The sequence below is a fragment of the Bubalus bubalis genome, chromosome 24 (genome assembly GCF_019923935.1).
Source record: "Bubalus bubalis isolate 160015118507 breed Murrah chromosome 24, NDDB_SH_1, whole genome shotgun sequence".
In the NCBI taxonomy this organism is placed as follows: Eukaryota; Metazoa; Chordata; class Mammalia; order Artiodactyla; family Bovidae; genus Bubalus; species Bubalus bubalis.
The window spans coordinates 5,049,252-5,076,995 of NC_059180.1; the positions used below are offsets into that span (position 1 = coordinate 5,049,252).

The window sequence follows — 27,744 nt, forward strand, 5'->3', positions numbered from 1 at the left end:
CATTATTACTCTAGAATATTCCCACCAGATAAAACTTGTTCCCAGTTCTAAGGCGTTATTTATACTGTTCTACAGATGCCGAAACATTGGGTAGGTCACCTCCTCTTAGGCATGCTGTGGCCATACCTTGTTTTACTGTGCTTTGCTTTGTGGAACTTCAGATTCTACAGGTTTTTACAAATTGAAGGCTTATGGCAACCCTGTGTCAAGCAAGTCTATAGGCACCATTTGTCCAACAGTTTTTGCACACTTTGTGTGTCTGTCACATTTTGGTAATTCTCACAATATTTCCAACTTTTCAATTATTATTACATATGTTATGGTGATCTGTAATCAGTGATCTTTGACGTTACTATGATTCACTGAAGGCTCAGATGCTGGTTAACACACTGAAGGCTCAGATGCTGGTTAACATTTTTTAGCAATAGAGTCGGACATGACTTAGTGATTAAACAACAACATCATGACATTATTTAGACAGAATGCTACAGTAGAGCATAAACATAATTTTTATATGCCCTGGGAAACCAGAAAGTCCATGTGACTCACTTTATTCAATATTCACTGTAATGCAGTGATCTAGAACCAAACCCACAATGTCTCTGAGGTATACCTGTATTTGATAATGGCAGAATAAGAGGAACTGGGCGGGGGGAAGGAAAGTAAAATACGACTGAGACTTGAAATGCATTGTCTGTCCAGTAAACTAACACAGGAACTGACAGCATCTTGCTCATAAAGGACACAGTAACCGTAGATGCACAGCACTTCCCAGAGTCCCTTTTTCAACGGCCACAAAAGACACAACTGCAAGCCTAACATAATATTCACACCCTGGATCACAGGAGAAGGTTTGTGAGAACCATGCATAGGATTCAGAATCACAAGATTAAGAAATCTGTGCTGTGAACTGTAATTTACAAGAGATTGATCTCTCCCGATATGATAATAAGAAACTGACTGAATTTTAAGACGTTGGAAATAAGATGTTAAGAGAATACGATGATTTCTTACGTGTGATTGTTTACCCATCCTCTACCCTCTCTAAGCTCACTCTGGGAGGCTGGGGCTGCAGCTCTACAATCTACATTTCCAGGACCCAGTGCTGGCTGGCTCCCTGTTCATTTCTGCCAAAGGGAAATCCTAGAGAGAGCTAAAAGAGGAGAGAAAGAACAAAGGACTTCTTCCTTGTTTGTCTGTTTCTGTCAGCATCACTCCAGCAGCAACTGGATCTCCAGTTGTTGAGATATGCACCATGACACATACTCAAGCATATCCGGGCAGAGTCATGGGTAAAACCCTAAGACTAGAGACACCTGCATGTCCATCAAAGAAGTCCCACTGATTTAACACAAACAAGGCAGCGGAGGAATAGAGTAACCCAAAAAGTATGTAAGACATAACAGATAACAAATATCAAAATGGTAGAAAGCTTTATCAGCAAGTACATAAATGTAAAAGTGTTTAACTCTCCAATTAAAAGGCAAAGATGGACAGAGTGGACACCAAAACATGATCCAACTATATGCTGTCCACAAAAGACTTTTTTTCTGGCCGTGTCACATGTTCCCCAACCCTAGATTGAACCCGGGCCACGGCAGTGAAAGCACTGAGTTCTAACCACTGAACTGCCAGGGAATTCCCATAAGAGGCTCATACACAAATAAGCGGAAAGTGAAAGAGCAGAAAAAGGCATTCCATGCTAACAGCAACCAAAGACAGCTGGATATCAGCTATGGCAATACCAGACAATATAGACTTTAAGACAAAAAGTTGTTAGACTGGACAAAAAGAGACCTTATATAATGATAAGTCAATTCGTCAAGAAGATGTAAAAATTACATACGCACCTAACGATGGGGCCATAAATACATAAGGAAGAGCTGACAGAGCTGAGGAGGGAAACAGTTCTCCAATGACAGCCGGAGGCCTCAGTACCCCACTTCCAATAACGGAAAGAACAGTCAGACAGATCGACAAGGAAATGAAAGACTCAACGCCATAAACCAGCTAGACCTAACAGACATCTATCAGATATTCCACCCAAGAATGGCAGAAAACGCATTCTTCTCGAGTGCATGTGGAACATTCTCCAGGACAGTCCATATATTAGGACAAAAGACAAGTCTTGATAAGTTTTAAAAGACTGAAATAATTCAAAGTATCTTCTACAATCACAATGGAATGAAACTGGAAGTCAATAACAAGGAAATCTGGAATTCACAAATATGTTGAAACCATACAACACACTTTTAAAAAAACAGTACATCAAGGAAAAAAATCGCAAGATAAATTAGAAAATACTTTGAGATGCATGAAAATTAAAACCCAACATATTAAAAAGCATGAGATGCAGCGAAAGCACTGCCAAGTGGGAAATGTAGTTTTGAACGCCTACACTGAAAGAGGAGGATCTCGTTAATAACCTAATCTTCCATCTAAAGGAACCAGGAAAAGAACAAATTAAACCCAAAGCAGGCAGAAGATCAGAGCAGAGACAAGCAAAATAGAGAACAAAATAGTAGACAGAATCAACAAAAGCAAAAGTTTGTTCTTTGAAAAGATCAACAAAACCAACAAATCTCTATCTAGACTGGCCATGGAAAAGAGAGAGATGACTCAAATCACTAATACAAGCAGTGTACCTGGGGTCATTCCTACCAGTCTTATAGAGATAAAAGATTATAAGAGAATATGCCCTGTTGCTCACCAGGCTCCTCTGTCCATGGGACTTCCCAGGCAAGAATACTGGAGTGGGTTGCCATTTCCTTCTCCAGGGGATCTTCCCAGACCAGGGATCTAACTCACGTTTCCTGCACTGCAGATGGATTCTTCACCACTGAGCCACTGGGGAAGACCCCAAAGACTAAATTATTTCCCTTAATAGCAGGAATAAGACTAGAATGGCTGCTTTTGCCAGATGAAGGGCATCTAGATCGGAAAAGAAGTAAAACTCTCTATTCACAAATGGCATAAACCTCACATACAGAAAACTCTAAAGAATCCATATAAAAACTATTAGAGCTAATAAATGATCTCTGCAAAACTGCAGAATACAGTCAGCAGTCTAATATCAGTTGTATTTCTATACACTAGCAATGAATATCCAAAAATAAAATTAAGACAATTGCATTTACATTAACATTAGAGAGAATAAAATAGTTTGTAATAAATTTAGCCAAAGAAGTACAAGACTTACACACTGAAAACTATAATACACTGTTGTAAGAAATTTTAAGAGACCTAAATAAATAGAAAAATAAAATCCCATGTTTATGGATTGTAATATTTAATGATGTTAAGATGACAACAACCCCCAAATAGATCTACAGGTTCAAAGCCATTCCTATCAAAACCTCAAATGCTTTTTTTTTTTAATGGAAATGGACAAGCTCATTCTAAAATTCATATGAAACTGCAAGGGACCCTGAAGAGTCAAAACAATCTTGAAAAAGAACAAAGGAAAAAGATTTACACTTTCTATTTCAACTCACTGCTACTGCTGCTGCTGCTGCTGCTGCTGTTGCTAAGTCGCTTCAGTCATGTCCAACTCTGTGCAACCCCATAGATGGCAGCCCACCAGGCTCCCCTGTCCCTGGGATTTTCCAGGCAAGAACACTGGAGTGGGTTGCCATTTCCTGCTCCAGTGCATGAAAGTGAAAAGTGAAAGTGAAGTCGCTCAGTCGGTCCGACGCTTAGCGACCCCATGGACTGCAGCCCACCGGGCTCCTGCGCCCACGGGATTTTCCAGGCAAGAGTACTGGAGTGGGGTGCCGTTGCCTTCTCCGTCAACTCACTACAAAGTGATAATTATCAAAATAGTGTGGTACTGACATAAGGAGAGATGAAGACAATATACAATTAAGTCTAGAAAAAGCACGCATTTATGGTAAAATGATTTCAACAGGTGCCAAGTCCAATCAATGGGGGGAAAGTCTTTTTCAATAAATATAGTTAAACCTTGAATAACATGGGGGTTAGGGACCTGACCACCCAGGCAGCTGAAAATGTGCTTCTGCATCTGTGGAGTCAACCAACAAAGGATTGAGTAATACTAGAGTATTTACTACTGGAAAAAAACCTATGTATAAGTGACCCTGTGCAGTTCAAACCCATGTTGTTCAGGGGTCCACTGTAGTCTTCTCAACAAATGATGCTGGGACAACTGGATATCCACTCACAAAAAGCGTATGTTTGGATCCCTACTTTGCAGCATATACAAAATTAATTCAAAATGGATTAAAGACCTATAGGTAAGAGCTAAAACTACAAAACTCTTAGGAGGAAACACAGGGGTAGATTCATCATTTTTGGATTAGGTAATGGCTTCATATGCCACTAAAAGCACAAACCAAATTTAAAAACAAATGACTTCATCAAAATGAAGAGCTCTGATGCAAAGGAAACTACCAAGAGAGTGATAAAAACAACCTAACCACGGAGAGGAAATATTTGGAAATCACGTACCTGATAAGGATCTGGTATCCAGAATATATAAAGAACTCTTATCAATTCAACAACAAAAAGACAAACCAATTAATAGGTATTTCTCTAAAGAAGATACACAAATGGCCAGTAAGCACATGAAAAGATCCTCAACATCCTTAGGGAAACACAAATCAAAATCACAGTAAGATATCACCTCGTGTCATTAGGACAGCTGTACTAGTAACTTCTTTAAAAATGCCAAGTAACAAATGTGCACTAGGATATGGAGAAACCGGAACCCTCAGACACTGCTGGTGGGATGGTAAAATTGTGCAATCACTGTGGAAAACAGTTTACCAGTTCCTTATAATTTAAACAGAATTCCATGTGACGCCACCATTTCTACCCCTAGGTATAACCCAAGAGAACTGAAACATGCGGTTCCACAAAAATGTGGACACAAATGCTCACAGCAGTGTTGTTCATAATAGCCAAAAAATGGAAATCATCCCAATGCTCCTCAACTAACGAGTGGACAACAAAATGTCTATATCCATACAATGAAATATTATTCTGCTATAAAAAAGAAGTATTGACACATACCGCAACCTGAATAAACCCTGAAAACATTATGCCAAGTGGAAGAAGCCAGACACAGAAGGCCATGTGTCGTATGAGTCTGTGAAATGCCCAGAACGGGCGAAGTTCTAGACAAAAGCAGGCATCGGGGCTCGGGCGGGGACAATGGAGAACGACCGTTCAGCAGGTACTCAGCTGCTTATGGGGGCAAGGAACACGCCCCAGGGTTTGACGGTGGGGATGGCTGCGCAGCACCGGGAAGGCACTAAGTCACTGGATCATACCGTGGAGTGTACTTCCATCTACAAAAAAAAGGGAGGCAGCCCTCGCTATACTGATATTGGAAGCACTCCAAGATGCATTATTTAGTGAAAAAAGCATCGCATGGGATTGTGAATGATATGATCTCCCTTAAAAGGGGGGCAATAGGTCAAGGAAGGCTATACATACAAGCATTTTTATCTAACATTTTAACAAACTCATAAGAAACTGTTTCTGGTGAACTGTCTCTGGGGAAGAGAATCTGATGGCCAGGTAGGTATAAAGAGACTTCCTTTTCAAAATAAGCCCTCTTGAACAACCAAAAAGTATGTATGTGTATATTACTTCCCCCGACCCTGTCAAAAAAAAAAAAAAAAAAATAACCTTTACAAGAGAATAAATAAAGAGATGCTTATATAATGAAAACATGTTTACAGGAAGGTATGTTAAGTATGCAGATCCATACTGAGCATGGAAAACCACTGGGAATGAGATTCTACAACAATGTCAAATATTGGAATACTTTTTAAGAGTGTAATTAAAGATATCTCAACTAGAAGACTGTATAAACAATGTGATGCTTACGTAAGAAATTGAAAGACTATTTGAGTCAGTGACAACAAGCAAGCCATCCTTAGGACCCCTGACCCCTCGGGCAGGAAACCTGGGCTCCTTTTTCCTCCCAGTTAAGATCTCAGCCTGGGGCCTTCAGGCACTAACAGGTAAGGGCGTTCCCCATACTGAAAAGGAGCTTGACTTAAAACATCTGTAATTCTACAAGACAGAGACTGTACAAAACACCCATGACCACCATTATAGTCCAAAGGCCTATTTTCAACACTTTCTCATGACTTTGAAGATCTTCCAATTGTATCACTAAATGCCCAAAATAAATATACTGCTTTAATTCATGGCTAGTGAGTCTTCAGGCACATTGACAGGTGTCAGGAAAACAAAGAAGGCCTTTTGGTGTCCGCTGCTAACTTTTGTTGTTGTTCGGTCGCCAAGTCAGCTCTGACTCTGCAACCCCATGGACTGCAGCATGCCAGACTTCCCTGTCCTCCACTATCTCCCGGTTGCTGTTGTTTAATCACTAAGTCATGTCCAACTCTTTGTGACCCCATGGACTGTAGCCTGCCAGGCTTCTCTGTCCATGGGATTTCCCAGGCAAGAATACTGGAGTGGGGTTCCCATTTCCTCCTCCAGGGGATCTTCCTAACCCAGGGATCGAACCCAAGTCTCCTGTGTTGCAAGCAGATTCTTTACCGCTGAGCCACCAGAGTTTGCTCAAATTCATGTCCATTGAGTTAGTGATGCTATCTAACCATCTCAACCTCTGCCATCCCTTCTTTTGCCTTCAATCTTTCCCAGCATCAGGGTCTTTTCCAATAAGTCAGGTCTTCACATCAAGTGGCCAAAGTATTGAATCTTCAGCATCTGTCCTCCAATGAATATTCAGGGTTGATTTCCTTTAGGATTGACTGGTTGGATCTCCTTGCTGTCCAAGGGACTCTCAAGAGTCTTCTCCAACACCACAGTTCAAAAGCATCAATTCTTCAGCTTCTTTATGGTCCAACTCTTACATCTGTACCTGACTCCTGGGAAAACCCATAGATTCGACTAGACAGACCTTTGTCAGCATAGTGATGTCTTTGCTTTTTAGTACGCTGCCTCAGTCTGTCACAGCTTTCCTTCCAAGGAGCAGGCGTCTTTTAAATTCATGGCTGCCCACGACCTGCAATACGACCCAGTCAAAGTGTTTATCTCACCCACACTTTCAGGCTCGTGACTGTTTCCCGTTTCTGTCACATTTACCACCAAATCTTCTCTCCTCATCTTCAAGTTCATTACAAAGGCTGCTAGTGGGTTCTGGCTAAAACAGGAGAACCTCCTGGAGCAGCTGGGAATAAGAGTCTACTTCCTGCCTGGCTTCATTTGGAGCAGAAAAAAATAACAAACCTGGAAGCCCCATGCAGCAGGAGCTTTTGTAGTCTGTGACTTCATTTAAGGAAGTATTCTATGAAACCTCTGAAAAACGGCTAAATTTAGATTGAAGTCTTTCACCATGGATGCCAGCCTCTTCAGCTAGAGAATCCACATGCCCACCAGCACAGCGGGGGTGGGGGCGAAATCAACAACTTTAAAAAGTACATATAAATGTGTCATCATTGAGGGAAGTGAAGCTGGCACGATTCAGCCCAAAGAAATTTTCTTCTGGTCCCACCAACATCTTAATTCTCAATAAAGGAGGAGTGAGTACAAAAACTTTTAGGGAAAGAAACGGTGAACTAAGGGAGATGGGTTTTCGAGCAAGGAATTACTCTGTATACCAGGATGTCTGTCATGACATCATCTGGCATCAAGGTACTGAAATCAGCATACTGTCTGAAAATGAGTTCTCTACACTGAGTCAGACAGGAAGGAAGAACCATCTACTTTCTTACGGCTACTATTTCCCCAACACCTTACTCTTCCCAAATGTGTTGATTTAGACCTTGAACTCTAAAATGAGACACATGAAAAAAGAAAACACCCCCCACCCCCAACACACAAAAACCTGGTATGACTTGAGATGAACAACAATTAACAGGGAGACAGGGGCTTCCTAGGTGGCTCAGCGGTAAAGAATCTGCCTGCAATGCAGGAGATGCAGGTTTGATCCCTGGGCTGGGCAGATCCCCTGGAGAAGGAAATGGCTACCCAACTCCAGTATTCTTGCCTGGGAAATCCCACGGACAGAGGAACCTGGCAGGCTACAATCCACGGGATCTTAAAGAGTCAGACGTGACTTAGTAACTAAACACTGACAACAACAGAGAGATAATGCTCTTTTCTATGCATTTTTTTAACCTTTAAGAGTGAGCCATTTAAAAGCTAATCTTCTCCAATGTTCCATTCCCAAAATAAAGTTAAAATATTATATATAATTTTAAAATTAACATTTAACAGCCTCATCCAACTTCATGCTCCAAAACTGGTTCTATTCTGCAAGCCGTCTCTTTTAGACCGATTCCAGCAGATGACTGTGTAAGAGACAAATAGTGAGTTTCCTCATTCCTGAAGACTTGTCTCCTCTTCTCCCTGCCCCCCAGCAGCTGGGAAACAGTCCCAGATTCTTCCCAAGCTTAGTTTGGAAGTAAAGCTCAGCCTCGATAAACACTCAACCCAGGAAATGCTTTGGATCGTAGACCACTTAAAATACTCAGTCTGTCCTTTCCCAAGAGGTTTCTCTGCAAACTCCGTTTGATAGACGGTTTGGCAGTTTTGTATTTTCACTAAAACCTCCTGGAACATTGCTGAGGGAGAAAATCACAGCAGGCTGGAAACTATACAAATGGTGGAGGGGAGCACCACACCCAAGGAAAGCTCCTCACACCTCAAGGGAAAAGTATTGTTCAAAAGAGCTTCCAAAAGAAAAAAATAAAGAGAATTCCCTAGTGGTCCAGTGACTAGGACTCTGAGCGCCCAATGCAGGGGGCCCAAGTTATATCCCTGGTCACGGAACTAGATCCCGAATGCCACGCTCAAGATGCTGCATGCCGCAACTCAGTGGTAAAGAATCTGCCTGCCAAAGCAGGAGACACAAGAGATGCGGGTTTGTCCCCTGGGTTGCGAAGATCCCCTGGAGTAGGAAATGGCAATCTGCTCCAGTATTCTTGCCTGGAAAATTACACGGGCAGAGGAGCCTGGACCTTACAGTCCAATAAGGTCGCCAACAGTCGGACACGACTGAGTGATTAAGCAGCTGCCTGCTACATCTAACAATCCCACACGCCAGCCCAGCCAAAATGGACCCAGCCAAAATCGATCAATCAATTGCGATCCCAACAGGACCTACTCCCTGGGGGAAGGGAGAGCAGAAGCAGGAGGGAAGAGGAGCGGGAGGCGAGGCGAACAAAGTCTCCACTCTCAGTGCCACTGGGCATGTTTCTTTTCTCGTGTAACCTCAGCAGCTGCTTGATATTGTTAGGCCACAATGAAAACAACTAGAAAGACCTGTTTTTAGTATTTTTGAAATGTCCTGGTCCTTACACTATTGAAAAGGCTGACAGTCACACTGACACTCCACATCCACCTTTTTTACACAATCACCATTTCACATCCTTTCTCTTGTGTCTTGGACCACATTTCACTGTGTTTGGGTGCTGTTCAAACCCTCTCCCAGACCACACAATTATCTGTGCTAGCAAATTCTCTCCTAAACTTGGTTCCTGAGTTCACAGACAGATTACATAGAGCCACAGAACACTCCAGCTCAGAGCAACAGTCGGCTTCATTACACTGAACAGAATGTCAAGTTCTTTCCCAGAGAGACGGTGGTTGGGAGACCTGGTATGGTGGGCTATGTGGGCTGTCGGTAAGTTGTGTCTGACTCTTTGCAACCCCATGGACCTGCCGGCTCTTCTGTCCATGGGATTGCCCAGGCAAAAAGACTGGAGTGGAGAATACTAGAGAATGCATTTCCTCCCCCAGGGGATCTTCCCAACCCAGGGATCAAACCTGTGTCTCCTGCACTGCAGGCAGATTCTCTACCGCTGAGTCGCTGGGTGAGCCTGTGGGGAGACCTAGGGGCCAAACCAAATGGAAAAGCAGCACAGGGTTAACTTATACCAAGAATGTGCGCGCATCTGAAAGTCACCAAGGGTTTATTTTTTCTGTGGAAGCCTAACAACAGAGTAACATTTCAATAATACATATGTGATAACAAGGCACAGTCGAATCTGATTTTTAGTAAATAATCAATAGGGGTATAGGCCAAGTAGGAAATAGCTAATATAAAAAAAAAAAATCTGAGGTTGGTTAAGAGACGGTGGAAATTTGGGGAGAACAAATATTCTCTTTCCTATTTGTATTGTTAGGCATCTGTGTCAGGCTCACTTCCCTCTCCATGTAACAACCCTTAAAGTGCTCACTCTCTGGGAAGGTCAGTTGAACCTGGGAGTTCCTCACAGAATGATGTTTAATGAAGGCTTTAATTCAGAGACAAAAAGGAAAAGAACCAGATTTAGAAACAACACTGACATCAACTTAAAGATGCAAAGTTAACAAAGCAATTCAACCTTAGTCCATTTACAAAATTTTCAGTGAAGTCTCAGGCAAGGTAGCCCCTACTATATGCTGCTTGGCGTCTGGTTACTTCATTTATTCCTGGCAAGAGCCTTAGGAGGTAGGTACTATTTCTGGCAACAACCTTAGGAGGTGGGTACCTTCTGCTGCTTAAAGATGAAATATCCGATTTGCTCAAGGGCACTGGTATGTAGTCAAACTGGGCTGCCGACTCCACTGCGCTCCACGGTCTCCAGGATGAGGACAAGGCCAGAACTTCCCTGGTAAGTTTACTGAGAGGAGGAAACAGACCTCAGGGAAACTGCTTAGCCTAGCGTCTGTCTGGCAAGTAGTAAAAAGTCAATAATTGCCAGATACCTGATTATGATTACCTAGGTCACCCAGCTCCTGAGCAGCGAAGCTGGAACTGAAGCCCAGGTCAGCTGTGCTCCAAAACCCATACTCTGCACAGGGATGGCCCTGCATCCACTGCTCAAAGTCGCATATAAAGGGCTACAGGACAGAAGGGGCGCACCAATGAATGACTTCCCAACACGGAAGCTCGGAAGCCGGCACTTGGCAGACTCCCATTCTAGAGGATTTGGGGAGAGATCCCAAACTTTGGGAATGAAGGCTGCCAGCCCCAGCCTGTGTGATGTGGGGCAGAGTAAAGGGAAGGGAAACAGGGCAGGGCCTTCCACCACCGACTCTGCCTCCCACCAGATGCAATTCCATCCCATGCACTTAGGAGTGACCTCTTTTGCACGAAAAAAGATTTTAAACAGCACCTGATTGTAAATGGAAGGAGGCCTGGTGTCCAAAAAACAAACACCTTTTTTTTAAAAAACCCACTACACAAACACCAGCCTATCATCAAGACTGGAGGAGCCCCCTGAAGCTCCAATTACAACTTGTAAGACAATCTGAAATAAGCACGTGGCTGGTTTATCCAACACAGGCTGGGTCTGGGGCAGAAGGCGACCGCCCACTCCACATAATCATTCAGGGACCCAGGCTGATGGAGGTTCCCCCATGTGATACACAGTGCTGGGTGCTCCATGGCCGAGTGGGAGGCGCTTAGAGCAGCAGCCCCAGGGTGGGCGAGATCACTGCTCCTCACGGTTGACCAGCCTGAGCCAACCACGCGGTCCCACCTAACTGAAGGGCACAAGGACAGTCACTGAGCTGTTTGCGCCACCGAAGAGGCAGCTCTGGAGTGCTGCGGGGTGGGGGCACGAAAGAAGTAAGAGCGCGTGGAGTGGGCTATCCTCTGTGTTAACAGGAGGGAGAAAGGGAGAAAAGGGGACAAAAAACCTCTGCGAGCATACTACAGGAGAAACTAGTATTACCGTGGTAAAAACAGTTACGTCTCTGGAAACGCAAATCAAAACTACAATTAGGTACCACCTCACACCAGTCAGAATGGCTGTCCTTCTAGAGTCTACAAATACCAAATGCTCGAGAGGGGGTGGAGAAAAGGGAACCCTCCTACACTGGCGGTGGGAATGGAAGTTGGGATAGCCCCTGTGGAAAACAGTATGAAGCTTCCTCCGAAAACTAAAACTAGAGCTACCATATGATCCAGCCGTGCCACCCACCCCTGGGCATATGTCCAGACAAAAATATCATTCAAAAGACACATGCATCCCTGTCTATAACAGCACTGTTCACAACTGCCAAGACATGGAAATAACCTAGATGTCCATAGACAGATGAATGCATAAAGAAGACATGATACATATATACAATGAAATAGTACTCAGCCATAAAAAAGAACAAAGCAACACGGATGGACCTAGAGATTACCATATGAGTGAAGTACGTCAAAGACAAGTACTTTATGATATCCTTTATATGTGGAATATAGAATATGACACAATGAACCTATAGCTATGAAAGAGAATCACCAACAGAGAATAGACTGGTGAGTGCCAAGAGGGAGGGGGCGGGAGAAGGGATGGAGGGGAGGGGGGGTTATCAGCTGCAAACTATTACATACAGGATGGACAACAAGCTTCCTGCTGTGTAGCACAGAAAAACATGTCGAATGTCCTGTGATAAACTATAATGGAAAAGAATATTAAAAAGGTACAAATAAATAAGCAGAATTTTTAATGTCACATTAAAACAAATAGCATTAAAAACCAATAAAAAATTCTAAAATATGTAAAACATTTTAAAAAATAGCTAATGTCTCTGGAGGCAAGCTGGTTGGCAAAGGACAGGGAGGAGGACAAGGCATTTTTAATGGGTACCCTTTTATATCACACACACGTGTAATCTATTTTAGAACTAAAATAATTTTTAGGCTGTGATTTATACACTTCAAATTAATAGGTTGTTTGGAGGGATTTTTTTCTGAATCAAGTCCAATCTATTCTAATATAAGAAACACCAAGTTCTTGACTCATACAGCCTGAAATTAAACACCTGGAGTAACACTGACATAATCACATCCCTTTGTAAAGCCTCGCTGAGAGATTTTGGACTGACTTCTCTCTGTTCCAAATATAAACATCACTACAATTGTAGGTGATGAGAAAAGTACTGAAGCCGATCAAATGTCTGTTCTTCAAAATAATTTGTCCTGTTATTTCAACTTCAGTACCATTTATTCTCTAAAGAAAACGTCCTTTTCTAAAATAAAACTGTACTTCTGGCATTGTTAAGCTTAATCTTATGCAAAATCTAAAAAAAAAAAAAAAAAAAAAAAACCCAGCAAAGTCTCCTGGGTTCTCCCCAGAAGAGAAATATTTCAGAATGCATTAAAATATGGTCTGCACTGAGACACAGCCTTTGACAAAATCATGATCAACATCCCTAAACAACGCTTAAATGCTTCATGGCCAGATGTGCCAGGGGCCTGCCTCCAGGCTTGTGACAAGGTAAGCCAACAACACGTCTGCTCTGCTCACACAGTTGTCAACAGAAGTAGAATCCTGCTGACATTCAGCTGATGAAGGAAGCCATAAATAATGCAGTAAGTAAACAATTAGGTCAAGTCCCCGAAAACTCTTCCATCATTCATTTCAATTTTATATCAAAAACAGGCCTGAAAAAAAAAAACAGGCTAATACTATCCCATTCTCAGCACTCTAAATACCAGAAAATTTCCAAGAGAAATAGCACTCTATCGAGTTATGTGATATCCTTATGGGTGTTTCTTCTACATTTATGCTAAGCACATTACATAGCCACTTTTTTCTATACCAAGTTTGTACTTAAACAGCCTGTGACTATCTCTCAAGTTCTACAATATACTGTCCGCATTTATATTTTAGGGGAAAATCAACTGCCATGCATTTATTTCAAATGGCAATACCACACTTTCTAACAGCACGCGTTTGGGTGCATCAAAGGCACTTCCCTAAGGGGGCTTTCTGCCAACAACCTGTGCTTTTCTAAAAGGTTATGTGCACTATCATTTAACCTGCTGGGAGCCTCCAAATAGGTGTATTCAACTAATATTAATGAATTCCTGAAATGTATCTCAAGTTTCTTTCTAGATCAGCAAAGAAACGCAAAGAACCCAAGTTTGCCAAGCCTTTCATGGGTCTTACAGGATCCACTACTCAACGTACACAATGAATTAGTAATTATGAAATTGCCAATATTGCAACACATGAGGCCAAATCCAATATAAGTTCAGGACAAAAACACAAAGGAAAGGAAACTGCAGATCCCACTGTATTATGTTTAAACTGAAGACAGATGGCATTAATTTGTGGGTATGCAAACAATTTCTAGGACTTTAGAGTCAGAGACAGCCATAATACCATGTATCATTGATGCTAAGACACATTTCTCTGTATTTTAACATCTCTGAAATTGTCAAATGAATCACATTGCAATGTAATTACTGATGTTTCTTTTTTATTGGTCCATAAAACAATGGTGTGACTTTCAACTCAGAGTCACTGAAATATGACAATGTTAATATTAGCTAACAAGTACTGAACGTTTACTGTATACCAGACATTGCATGTGGATTATTTAATACCCACGATACTCTGAAGTGGCTCCAGTTATTTACCTCATTTTTATAGCTGGGAAAACTAAAGAGATGAGGTCACTTGTCTAAAGGCACAGGTTGGCTCCAGCCCAGCTCTTAAGCCTACCCTTCACCCCTGCCCACTGACTCCACAGAGGAAGAGCCTGCTGGGGGTCTGAGAGAGCCAACTGTTCCTTGGGGCATGAGTTCAAGGCTCAGCCAAGCATCTTCTAAGCACTTTTTTTTTTTTTTAAGGAACATAGAAGTAAAAATATAGAGTTCCAAATATCAAGAACAGATATTATTTCATAGCCTTTACTTAAAGGAAGGGTTGGTAAGAGTTTGCTATGAGTTTGCATACCGAAACCAAAAATCCTGCATGCTACAACCAAGACCTGGTACAGCCAAATAAATATTTAAAAAAAAATTTTTTTAATTCTATTGTTGCTAGAGAAATGCTATAAGAATGTATTCCTTTACTCTGTAGCTAAATTTTGTTTAAATCAGTGTTGAAATAGCCCCAAATAAAACAACACTATACATCAACAATTAAATTTATTAGGGTGGTTGTTGTTCAGTTGCTAAGTCATGTCCAACTCTTTGCGACCCCACGGACTGCAGCACACTAGACCTCTCTGTCCTCTACTATCTCTCAGAGTTTGCTCAAATTCATGCCCTTAAAACATTACCACGAGCCCATTGAGTTGTTTGTTGGGGTAAGTTCACATAAAAAACTACCATTCCTAACACTTGGTAAAAATGTTTGGGACTTTGACAAAAACACATTTTTTAATTCACACTAGTACAAAGACAGTATTTTTTTTTTTTCTTCATAAGTTCTTTAAATAGTATCGTCTACTTATTTGTTGGCTGCCTTCCTTGTATTTATTTTCCAGTTCCCTCAAATGCCCCTGTCGTATATGTTGGGAGACTAATACCAGTACTAGATTCCAAGATGGACCCTAATCCCCATCACCCTAGCCAGTGGCTAGTTCAGAGATGGACACGTGGACCCAAAAAAGCCAATCAGACAAGAAGATTCAGCTCCAGGACTTCTACTCCAGGAAGAAGCCGTTGGGGAAGTGCTCTCTTAACATCTCTGCTGATTAAAGCTAGATGCAAACAGCCAGGGGAGCTGCTGGTGGCCACCTCCTACCTACCGAACGCAAGTGGAGGAGGCAGCCAAGAATGGTCTGAGGTCACAACACTGAGAAATGGGAAAACCAGGTCCTTGCCATGCTGCTGGAATGACTTTTGGACTTTTCAGTAAATTTACGAAAGAAAATTCTTTCTATTGAGCCAATTTAAGCTAGGTTTTCTGCTACTTCCATCTGAAAGCATTCTGTTTTTTTTAAACTAATAAAAAAATTGGCATCAGGAAGTGTGGTATTGTAAATACAAGACAGAAGTAGAACTGTGAAATTGGTTGAAGAAAGGAAACAGGATAAAATTCAATGAATACCTTACGACCTCAGCCTGAGCCTGAGTCTTTACTCTCTAAGAAAGAAGTCAGATGTGCCCGCCAAGATGACAATACAAGGAGCATGAAGGCACTTAATAGGAAGATTCAAGATAAGGAAAGGTTCTGACTCCTGCTCACAGTATTTTGTAAGGCTCCACGAGGAGATAAAATGAAAAGGGAGAAAAATATGCCTTTGCTAAGAGGGCCTTTCTGCTTCAAATTGCAATCCAAGGGGACCAATAGTGTGAAGAGAGGAAACAGGATAAAGAGAGGGGAATGGTACCCTGGGCAGGAGATAAGACTTCAGGGTAGGGTGGGCAAAAGAATCCTGACCCCCAGGACACCCTCAAACACGGTCATTCAAGATGTAACTGCAAAATACCCACTAGGCAAGGGACAAATTAATGACTACTTCCATCCAACTACTTTTTTTCCAACAGCCCTGAGGTAGAAGCTGAGGAGATAACCAGGAAACCAAAGGTTACGAAGATGGGCCAAATTCTAGACTTGAGAGTATTTCAGGCTTTGGTTCAAACCTGTGGAACTGCCCAAAGTCCAGCAGCAGACTAGCTCTGGGGTGTCATATGGCCACAGACATCCTAAGTCTTGCCAACCACAGGCTGTGACTGCCCAGTTCCCAGCCCCAGTCTCTCACCCTGTGGCCCACAAGAAGCGGCCCACCCCAGCAAACACCACCTCCAAGAGGGGTGTCCTCCAGTGCCCTACTCACATGCGGCCATGGAACACGATCAACAAGAAGGTCATTAGCTCCCTCAACCAATGGATATGTGTGAGCACCACTGTGAGCCAAGCCACCTTCAGTGGGACAACCGATGTAAACCAGACAGCAAGGCCGAAGGCTTCCTGTTGGCAATAGGCTCTCCACTGGCCACCCCTCAATCATCAGACTGAGGGAAGCTCCATGTCAGCCTGACAAGGACAGCTGGCCACCTCACCAAGGCTCCTGGAACTGGAGCTGGAGGCAGTGAGCACAGAGGCAGGAGTGAAGGAGCTGCAGAAGTGAACGCAGCTTTCCTGTTTTTCTCCTTAGCCTCCCCCTCAGGGCAGTGGGAAATAAGCGGTTGGATGGAGGAATGGATGGAGCCAATTCTTTCCATCCTACTTGAGGATTTGCCCAAGTGAGGACTTTTTTCATGAATCCTTTAACATCACTGAAAGAGAGAAATAACTAACACTGAAGCTGGATGATTCTGGTTGTAAGTAACACTGAAATACAAAAGGGCAAGCAGCAGCTGTCCAAGCAAGAGCTGATGATGGCAGCTGGAACCAGGATGGGGTCAGTGGACACGAAGAGAAGACACATTCCAGACAAAATGTGGTGACAGAAATGAAGACTTGAGGCTGAATTAGATACGAAGAATGACAATGAGACTTGTTTTTCATTTTTTTTTTTTTTTTTTTTTGGTTTGGGCAACTGGGTAGATTCAATGAAGTGGGAATGACTATAGAGAGCAAGGTTTCCTGGGAAGGGGATCAGAAAAGCTTAGTCTACTCGGGATGTTGTAGGGGAGAAGAATGTCATGTTTCCAACCTCGAATAGTTACAGAGAAAAAACTGCTACCTTATCTCCACCCAAAAAAACCTGTCTGTGAGTGTCGATTATCCTCAGTGTAGCCTAAATTAAGTCAACATCCCATGAAGACATGCAGGCCTTCTCCTGCACATGACTATTGATTATTGCAAAGCGTGTGTGTTAGCTGCTCATTCGTGCCAACTCTTTGCCAGGCTTCAGGCTACATGTCCATGGAATTCTCCAGGCAAGCATACTGGAGGGGGTTGCTATTCCTTTCTTCAAGAGATCTCTTTCTGACCCAGGGATCAAACCTGGGTCTCCTGCACTGCAGGTAGATTCTTTACCATCTAAGCCACCAGGGAATGCATCTATTATAGCTGCTTCTGAGAATTTTTCTATCAGCCCATGAAATGATTATCCATTTAGGAGAAAAGAAACTATCTTTTCTTTCCCATTAAATGTGTTTTTAAAGAATAAGACAAATTTCATCCTTTTTTTTTTTTTAACCTAGAAACAAAAACACAATTAAAAACAAAAATCAAAAAAAGCTTCTTGCGGCTGGCTTGCATCTTGCCTTAAGTGAGGAAATGCTTATGAGAACTCTGGAAACTATGAGATGCCATACAGATATAAAGGCATTACTATTAGTATTATTCATATGGACAAACTCTCATCAAGCAATTCTCAAACCTATGATCTGTAGGTAATATATGTAGAAATACAATATGGTAAAACTTAAGGTTTTTATCCTAAAGCTCTAAGAGAACAAAAAAGCAACAAATTACATGTGGTGATGACTTTTTCTACATTTACAGAGTCAGCTATCAATATTTCTTTTTTAGGTACCACTAACATTAATAAACAGGCCTTTTTAGAGGTTCAAAATAAATTTATTGATTAGAAATATGTGGGGAAAATACCAAATTTACCAAATTATTACAGCTGGTTTATGCAAGTTAGCATTTTTACCGCACTTCAGGGAGGAGGTTATTTTACAAAAATAGGTCAGTGATAACCCCAAATGACATTCCAAATAAGTGATATGAACCAACACTGTTATTCAGAATCGAGACTCCAGTCTTTCAAAGGACTCTCTATAAAAAAGTAGGTCTAAGGAGGATTAGATTCCTGAATCTGCAAAGAATCATTTGGGCTGGAATAGCTTTTTAATATTATGCTAGAACAAGGGCTTTTGAGCTTCTGCTTGGTTTTTTTTGGTTTTGGGTTTTTTGGGGGACTGGGGGACGGGTTCTCAGTATCAGAATGAACATATTCTCTGGGGGGGAAAAATCTATTCAGACTTACAAAGAACGCAATGCATTTTACTCTCTGGGACCCAGGAATCTTCCTAGTAGTGAAATACACATGACGTGGATATATACCCTTAGATGCTACTTCAGCCCTTTAAAATGCATTTGGCACAATTACTTTGAATGTCCAGAACACCTATATTTGAAATAATTACTATTAGCAATTAATGTACTAGTTGCTCTAAAAAATTTTTGCTTAAGAGTTATAGATTCTTTTGTTGTTTGTTTTTACCATTTTTAATTGTTGAAAAGCAATATATGCTCAAAGCGGGGACAAGAACTGGGTGGGGAGGAGATGAAATAATAAAAGAAATACAGTGAAACAAAGTCTCTGTCTTTCCCACTCTGATCTGTATCCTCAAGTCCCAGTTTGCCTCCCCAGAGGTCATCACAATCAATATTTCAACAGGACTCTTCCAGTGATGTTATACACATACACCATAAATTTCCATTTTGTTTTATTTATTACTCAAACAGTATATACGATTTCCACTCTTCTGAATCATGCTTCCCCTCCTCCCCACTCAATAACAGACCTTGGAAAATATTCCATCTCAGAATATAAAGCACTAGCTTATTCTTTTAAACAGCTATGTATCCCTGGGGATATGTCATAATTTATTTAGTTTTCTATTAACACAGATTTAAACTGTTTCTAGTCTTTTATAATTTTAAGCAATGCTGTAACAATTTTGCACATAGGCTTTACATAAATGTGTGATTATAATATCTGTAAGAAAAATTCCTAAGGGCAAAATTGTCAGGTCCAAGGGTATATACATTCATTGCATGTGCTCAGTCACTTCAGTCAAATCCGACTCTTTGGGACCCCATGGACTGTAGCCCACCAGACTCCTCTGTCCATGGGGTTTTCCAGGCAAGAATACAGGAGTGGGTTGCCAAGCCCTCCTTCCCCTGGAGGAGGGATCGAACCCACGTCTCCTGAGTCTCCTGCATCGCAAATGGATTCTTTACCTCTGAACCACCAGAGAAGCCATACTTTTCTTATCCAGTATCAAACTGCCCTTCCTACTCGATTGTACCAATTTATATTCTCAACCACAGTGTAAAACAGTTTCTGCTTTTCCACACCTTTGTTATCATGACATGCTGTTAAACTCTGGTCACTGCCAATCTGCTAGACAAAAAACTGTTTCCCCCTTAGTTTGAATCTGTAAATGTTGTTTGGCATGAACAGGACTGCATGTTTTTTCACATGTTTGAAATCCATTTTCATCCTTTTCTGTGAATTGTCCACATCCTTTGCCAAATAGGTCACTGGCCTTTTTCTAATTGATTTTAAAAGCTCTTTATATATATATTAAGCAAGCTAGACTTTCATAACATACAGACTATCAAGTGTTTTTCCTAGCCTGTCGATTTTTATCCATTTTATCTTCCATGGAAAAATTTTCTATCCAACTACTAAAGTTTTGCTTGTAACTGTTTTTCAGCTGATTCTTTTGGACTTTCAAAGATATAAAATCATAAGCACCTGCAAACAGGGATTTTGCTCTCTGATGTCTTTCTCTAGCTGAGAACTGCGACACTGTGCATCCCTGCATTGGTCCTGATTTTGACGGGAATGCTTCCAAGCTTTCACAATTTAAAATGATGCTGTGATATCACTTGGCTTGTGATACTATTTCTCTAAGGAATTTTCTCAATGCATAGAGAATTTAGCAATTCATTCTTGAGCGTAATTTTTCCATGTTTATCTGTAGATTCCATAATTTTCTTCAGTACATTATTAGCTTGAGCACTTATATGATTATTTAAGCATAAGAAATAACAGGAATCTATGACTTTGTATTTACACTGTGCTCCTCTAGGAATAATTCACAACTGCTCATCCAAGTATTGAATCCATATCAAGTCGTTGCCTGACAGAAAAAGGCAAGTACCTCCATTACCGACTGGAAAACTGAGTCACAAATGGATGATAATTCCACCACCCCTTTCTACACCGCGGCACTTCTGTGAGTTAGAAAGAAAAGTCGGACCCGCCAGTCGGGTATTTAAGCCACAAGGAAGCACCAAGGCCTTTAGAGAAATTAGCGGATGCCCGACAACACGAAGAAAGCAAACCAGGCTGCTGTCTGCAAGCCCCGCTTCACAACATGCTCTTCCAGACTCCCTGCAAGCAACCTTCAAGTTGGACTCAGGAGCCTAAAACATCTGAAATGCATCACCCGGCAGCGAGCATAACAGGTCCGCGTTCTGTGATACACGACGCTGCCAACATTCCTCAGCCAATTAGAATTCCTTTCAGCTGCAATGGAGGTGAACACAGCTGGAATTACAGAGTGGGGCCATCACCAGAGGCACTGATTGTACATTATTTAAGCCTTGTTTTAAACAATAAGAGGATTTTTTTCCCCTTTAATCTAGAAATATGGAAACATTTCCCTCAGTTTAAGTATCTAAATGGATTCAATTTCATCTATAGACACAACAGGAATTCTAACGTTTTAAAAAGAAGACATGCCTGATCCACAAGGCTATGAGCTTTTTTTTTTTTCTTCCAGGAGAGAGAGCTCGGCAGCTTTTAACTAGAATGGCCTTAGGGACTGTGGGCAGCTAGATGTGGCTGACAACAAGACAATTTAAGTGAGGGGCTTTTTCTCAATAAAATTCACTGACAAAACAAGCAAACTAGTCATTTAGGTTGTTCAGTGACCAAAAAAAAAAAAAAAACCACACACACACACACAACAAACCCACGTATTTTTTACATGTTTTTTGTTTAAAGACATTTAACCACTGAAATGGTTCTGAAGTAACAAAAACATTGATTTGAGAATCCTAAAAGTTAGGGTTTCTCGCCCAGAAAATCAGAGCATGGTATGAACACCCAATTATTTCATCCATCTCAGAAGGTTTTTTGAACTTCCTTTTTGCTCTTAGCGCTCAAGAAAATGCACGATTCAGCTATTTTAACTTTTAACCAGTGCCCACAAGCATGTTACAAAACAGCCAGGCTAGTGAACTGGATCAGTGAGCTGATGTTGAAATATTAAGGGTCAGTGTTTCTTTTTTTAATTCATTAGGAAATACTTCTTCACAAGTGACTCAGTCCTCAGGACCTCCCCCTCACCCAATGTTCCACATTAGAACCAGCCAATGTGACCGAACATAGAAAAGGAAAATTTGGAGAACAGAAAGAAAAACTGAAGTTCAGACACGACTTTCATGGTTGCAAAAATAGGAGTTCTGAACAAAGAAATAGGCTTGAAGTAAAAAATTGTAGTTTGATAAATCACAACTACAATCAAAATACAGAAAGAAACAGGGCATATGGACAGGTTCATTTCTCAAGTCACTTAGGTGGTCAAAGTTTTGTTTTTTTTAATGGATTTGAGGGAAAAGATTTTTCTTAACACAGCATGGATATAACCAAATCAAAAATAAAGTCAATACGAGAACATGTGTTTGGCAGAAGGTGAGTGCTTTTAAAGTGTAACTGCAGTTTAAGTTTTGAATAAGCATTTGATCTAAGCCCACCACTCATCCTTAGTAATTCAATTCAAAAAAGTGCTTTGACTGAACCTTGAACCGGAGACACTGTTAGGTAAACTCAGGTGGAGGGTGAATACTGATGACTTAGTCCCTCATCACAGTTTCGGCTGATCAAAACTAGAGTTCTGCCTGCCTTACATAAGTACAAACTGACACAGGCGACGTCTTCAGATTTCTTCATCTTTAAGAAAAACAACTATTTCCACTCACTCGGGTCACCTGTGGTTGATCAATTAAGGTTATTAACAGCTAATGACTACAGCTGCTTTTCTCCAAGCTGGATCATCCAAGATACCAGAAAAGTCAGCCTTACATTACACATGCTACAACTCTAAAAACAGCTTCTACATCCATAGGCATCAAGGAAGGTCTCTTTCCCCTTCTCTACTTGGAATTAGAATTTTTCTCCCTTTCCAGTACACAGTCACGCTCCAAAAGATATAAAAACACGAGGAGATCTGAGAGTGTTTCAAGGCATAAAAGCATCCAAAAAAATAAAAGTTTGGGCATTTGTTTTTTTAACTAACTGGGCTTTCCAGGTGGCGCACTGGTAAAGACTCTGCCTGCCAATGCAGGAGACACAGGAGACTCGGATTCAATCCCTGGATGGGGAAGATCCCCAGGAGTAGGAAATGGCAAGCCACTCCAGTATTCGTGCCTGGAAAATTTCATGGACAGAGGAGCTTGGAGGCCTACAGTCCATGGGCTCAAAAAAAGTCAGACACAACTGAGTGCACACACACCACATTTTAACTCACAGGATAGCAGTAGAATAAAACAGAATTTGTTTGAAGAGCACTGTGGAACGGAGAAGGCACTGGCACCCCACTCCAGTACTCTTGCCTGGAAAATCCCATGGACGGAGGAGTCTAGTAGGCTGCAGTTCATGGGGTCGCTAAGAGTCGTGTCACTTTCCCTTTTCACTTTCATGCATTGGAGAAAGAAATGGCAACCCACTCCAGTGTTCTTGCCTGGAGAATCCCAGGGACAGGAAGCCTGGTGGGCTGCCGTCTATGGGTCACACAGAGTCGGACACAACTGAAGCGACTTAGCAGCAGCAGCAGCAGCGGAACCCTGAGAACTCAAAATTTCCATTCTTTTACCAAAGTGGCCTAAATATCGTATCTGGGATTCATTTGTGTACCATGTAAGAACAAAGTTCTTGCAAATTCTGCTTGAATTTAGGATAAAAAGTGTTTCCAAAGTATTTGATTTGTCAGAGGACTCTAAACTATCTACAAAATAAAGCTCTTCAACCAAGATCACTTAATTTTGAACATATTATGCTCCAAGCCTACTGAAACCATTTAAGAATGATTTTCCTGTTAAGATATCACAAAGACACTCATTAAAATCATATTCTTTTCAATATAAAGACTTATATGTTCTACTAGTTTGGGCCTGCTTTCCAAAGCAGGTCAACCTGCAACACAATAGTTTTCAAAAACGAAAAGGGTTCCAGAGAAAGGGGGGGTGGAAATCATAAATGTAACCATTACACAAAAGTAATGCTTGGCATAAATCAAACAGAGGCGCTGTGTTTTAACATAAATTCTAAATATCAGGACTGAGATTTAACAAAAGCAAGTACAAGCACACAGTAATTTGGAACAAGTAGGCAGTCAAACTGATATATCCTCAAGAAGGAAAAGAAAACTATTATGGGATTGAAACCTTATTTTATATATTAGGAAACAGAGAACCCAGAAAGGTTAAATGATTTGCTCCATATCATAGTTAATGGTCATCTTACCAGAATCGATGTTCTACTCAACCACCATATATAACTGTGGACCCCGAAGTTCTAAATGCTCTTTTATGATCCAATTCTTCATGCTTTTCATTTTACTGTGCCCTGTGTGGTATTCCCTGACTGGTTAGAATAACCCTCATTCTAAAAACAAAATCACTTTTTTCAAATATCACACAGGGAAATAAATTCTGAAACAGGTAACAAAAGTACACACCTCTTCAAAGATGGTTTCCCAAGTTTCCAGAAGAGATTTTAACCTCCCCTCGACAAGTTCAAAGATGGGGCCAGAAACCTACCCTCCCACTGCCAACAAGATAGCTCATTCCTACGTACATTATGTAGTTTCCACATAATTTACGTAGTTTCCAGGTAAATTAACATTCATCAGACTACTGGCATCATGTGCGTCTGCAATCAACACTAAATTCTCAACCTCTCTGCAGGGAGGACCACCGAGTCCCTCAGATCAGGAATAACATCAGCAGGGGGAAAGGGAAAAGTCGTTTTGGAAAGAACATTCATAACATGATGCTTCAATAGCAAACATGTCCAAAAACTCTTTGACGCATTTCTGCATCTGCGACATCTAAATTCCTGAAAACTGGCTTCCCTGGTGGCTCAGCGGCCCTAGCCCATGTGCCCTAGAACCCTTCCTCCTGGGCTAGAAGAGAAGCCATAGCAATGAGAAGCCAGCACACCGTCACAACTAGAGAAAAGCCCGCCCAGCAACTAGGACCCAGCACAGCCGAAAACTAAAAAAAAATTATAAATTCCTGAGACTGAAAATAATTTGGGAAGAACCAACCCCCACTCCAGGCGGAAAAGGCTCAGGTCCAGACCTGCTAACTAGGCTTGATTAATAATATACACCTGACACAAAGTTGTAATTAAAACCTAGTCCTTCTAAAACATTAATCACACTTTTATCTAACTCACAAAATCAGTTACTTCTGCTCTTAACAAGAAACCTGAAACCAATCCCATGTCAATTATAGATTACACTGCAAATGAGAACCAAATGAAAGGTGTCAGTCATTAAAGTTTTACAAGTATTACAAAGTAAAAAAAAGTGGCTTTTATGTAACCGTAAAACAATGTATATACTACATCTACACAGTCAGAGTTTCCTACCAGCCCTGGGATAAAGAATTCTATTTCTCCAGAAACAAAAATCCCTGCGACATATTTGCTATTGACAAAACCAGGGTCTGGATTTGGGTCCAAATGATCTGATTGTGTTATCTAATCATAACCTGATCTGACATCGTTCTACAAAAAAACTATCTCCCCTTCCTTGAAACAAAAAATGGATCATGGAACAACTAAGAACTCTAAGAGGAAATTTTAGTTTGAAAAAATCACTCTGTTGTTTCCAGGGATTTCACCAATAATTGAGGGCCATCCCAAATGCTCATTCTCTTTTTTAAAGAATCTGACCAGACCGACTTTGAAGTCATCATCAGACCAGTCACTGAACAGAAAAATCCAGGGGAAAACCCCTAACAGGGATTAGCCTGAACTTTATATTTCCTTTCCAGAGCTGGAAATATTTGCGTTTGGAAAGTCCCCCAGCAGAACCGTATTTGCAACACTACAATCCAGCCTCAGGTGTGAATTTAAACCGGGAGACGGGGCAGTAGTAGTGGGGAGAGCGAGGAAAAGACAGAAGCGGGTGCACACTGGTCCAGGATCTCTGGAGCCCGCCAGCCAGGGGCACGGCCGGCAGACACGACTGGCAGCTACACACACCAGGACCACCACGTCGCAGGCCGAGAACAGAGCTTCGCGCTCACCCTTGAAGGTGGCACTACAGAGCCACCTAGGAGACACGGGCATTTCATTGAAGACTCAATGAGAGTGAATCAAGAAGCCTGCGCTAATGCAGCTGCCAAAGCCTCCAGAGTGTGCGTGTGCGCGCGTGCGTGCGAGCGTGTGTGTATGTGTGTGTGTGTGCGTGGGCGCGTGCGTGTGTTGCGGGGCGGGGCGGGTAAGGTGGGTGGGACAGGGGTGACGGTAACGCAAAGAACTGAAGCAGCAGAGTCAAGAGAAGATAGTGGCCTGGCCAGAGAGAGAGAGAGAGGAAGTGGCTCAGACTGAAGAGGTCTGGACCAGAGGGGAAGTGAGGGGACCGGGACCGGCAGAAGCTACGAGACTGGATTGAGGAATTAGAGGCTGAAGGAAAGGGTGGAGGCCTCCAGACAGAGGCAAGGGGGCGGGGCTGGGAGATAAGCGAGGGAGGGACAAGGTAGAAAACGGGTGCGGGATTGGGGGGGGGGTCGGAAAATCCAGCTAGGGGGCGGGGCTCAAGAGAAAGGGGCGGGGCGCGGAGGGGAAAAGCAAGGGGGCAAGTGGAGGGGGGGCGGGGGAGAGAGAGGAAGAACACGGATGGGGGAAGGGCCAGAAATGGGGGGGTAATAGAAGGGAGAAGCCAGGGGGTAGGTGGGGGCGGGGAGAGACAGAGAAACGCCAGAGGATGGGAAAAGCTGGCGAGAAGAGAGGGGCGGGACCGAGAAGGAAAAAGAGAGGGGGCAGGTGAGGAGGGAGGGAAGAAATCGAGGGGGACGAAGGGGGTGAGGGGCGGGCCAGGAGGGGAGAAGCGAGGGCCAAGGGGGCGAGAGGAGCGAGGAGGCTGCGGAGGTACAGAAGGGGTCCAAGAGGGGAGAAGTGAGGGGGAGAGGAGAGTGGGGAGGATGAGGGGGGACGGAAGGCGTCCAGGAAGGTAAAGTGAGGGGCAAGGGGGCGAGGAGCATGGAGGGGGGAGAAAAACGGAGGGGCAAGGAGGAGAGGGGAGCGTGGAGGATGGAGTAGGGGGGACGGAGGGGGTCCGGGAGGGGAGACGAGAGGGGGCGGGGCCGGGAGGGGGAAGCGAGAGGCCCGAGTAGGGGGACGAGGAGGGGAGAGAGAAGGATGGAGGGAGTGAGACCGAGGGAGGCCAGGAGGGGAGACGCGACGGGGCAGGTCGTGGGGGGAAGGAGGGAAGCCGGGGGGCGGGTGGGGGCGAGAAGCGAGGGGGCGGGGCCGGAGGCGGGGGCGGGGCCGGGAGGGAGCCGCGAGGGGCGCCAGCTGAGGGGGGCGAGCCGGTCCCGGGACGGCGGCCGGCGAGGGGGAGGGACGCCTCCCCGGGGTGCCCTGCGGGAAATTCCGGGGCTGCCGGAGGGGCAGTGCGGGCTGTGAGCGGGCGCCGGCGGGGGCCTCCTGCCGGCCGTACCTGTCAGACGGATCTTAATGCTGGAGCCGTTCCTCCGCGTCCCGGGGTTCGACATCTCCCGCCAACGATCGGGCAGCCGCGGATCCAGCGCCGCCGCCGCCCCCCGGCCCGGCCCGGCCCGGCCCCGCCGCCTCCGCCGCCTCAAGGTTACGGCTCCGGGCTGGGCGCCGGGGTCCGAGCCGGGACACAAACTCCGCGGCCCAGGCGTCCGGGCGGCCGGCAGATGGTCAAGCCTGGGGATCGGTGCTCGACCCGGCGCCCCCGACCCTCGCTCGCTCTCAGCCGAGCCCAGTCCGGAGCCGCCGCCGCTACCGCCGCCGCCACCACCTCAGAGCCGGACGCCCGCCGCCCTCGCCGCTTCCGCCGCCGCCGCCGCCTCCCGGAGCCGCGCGCGCGTGCCCGCCGCCGTGCCGGCCCGGCCCTGCGCGCGCCCGCGCCGTGCGGCCCCGCTCCTGCGTGCGTGCGTGCGCGCGCCCGCGGGGACGGCGGGGCGGGGCTCGGAGCGCGGCCGCGTCGCCGGCCCAGCCCCCGAGCGCGCGGGCTCCCAAAGCCGGTGGTTGGGGCGTCCCGCACCGGGGCGGAGGAGGGGGATCGGAGGCTCTCGGGACCCGGCACGACGTGCAGAGCCTCGGCGGCCGGGAGCGAGCGCCGGG

At 43.7% G+C, this 27,744-nt stretch overlaps 1 protein-coding gene across 6 annotated transcripts in view; it reads right to left on the bottom strand.

The window, feature by feature from the left end:
• The window catches only part of SMURF1 (SMAD specific E3 ubiquitin protein ligase 1), a 91,672-nt gene extending 64,202 nt beyond the window's left edge, over positions 1 to 27,470 (bottom strand). For 2 of the 6 annotated variants that reach the window (XM_044936406.2, XM_025275344.3), the window contains exon 1: positions 27,092 to 27,469. In XM_044936406.2, coding sequence (XP_044792341.1) covers positions 27,092 to 27,146 — 55 coding nt within the window. In that variant the 5' untranslated portion in view covers positions 27,147 to 27,469. Of the gene's footprint in view, positions 1 to 25,676; positions 25,833 to 27,091 lie in introns of those variants that run through there. The other 4 variants (XM_025275342.3, XM_025275341.3, XM_044936408.2 and 1 more) reach the window with 3 other exon arrangements.
• Positions 27,471 to 27,744: the final 274 nt, after the last annotated feature.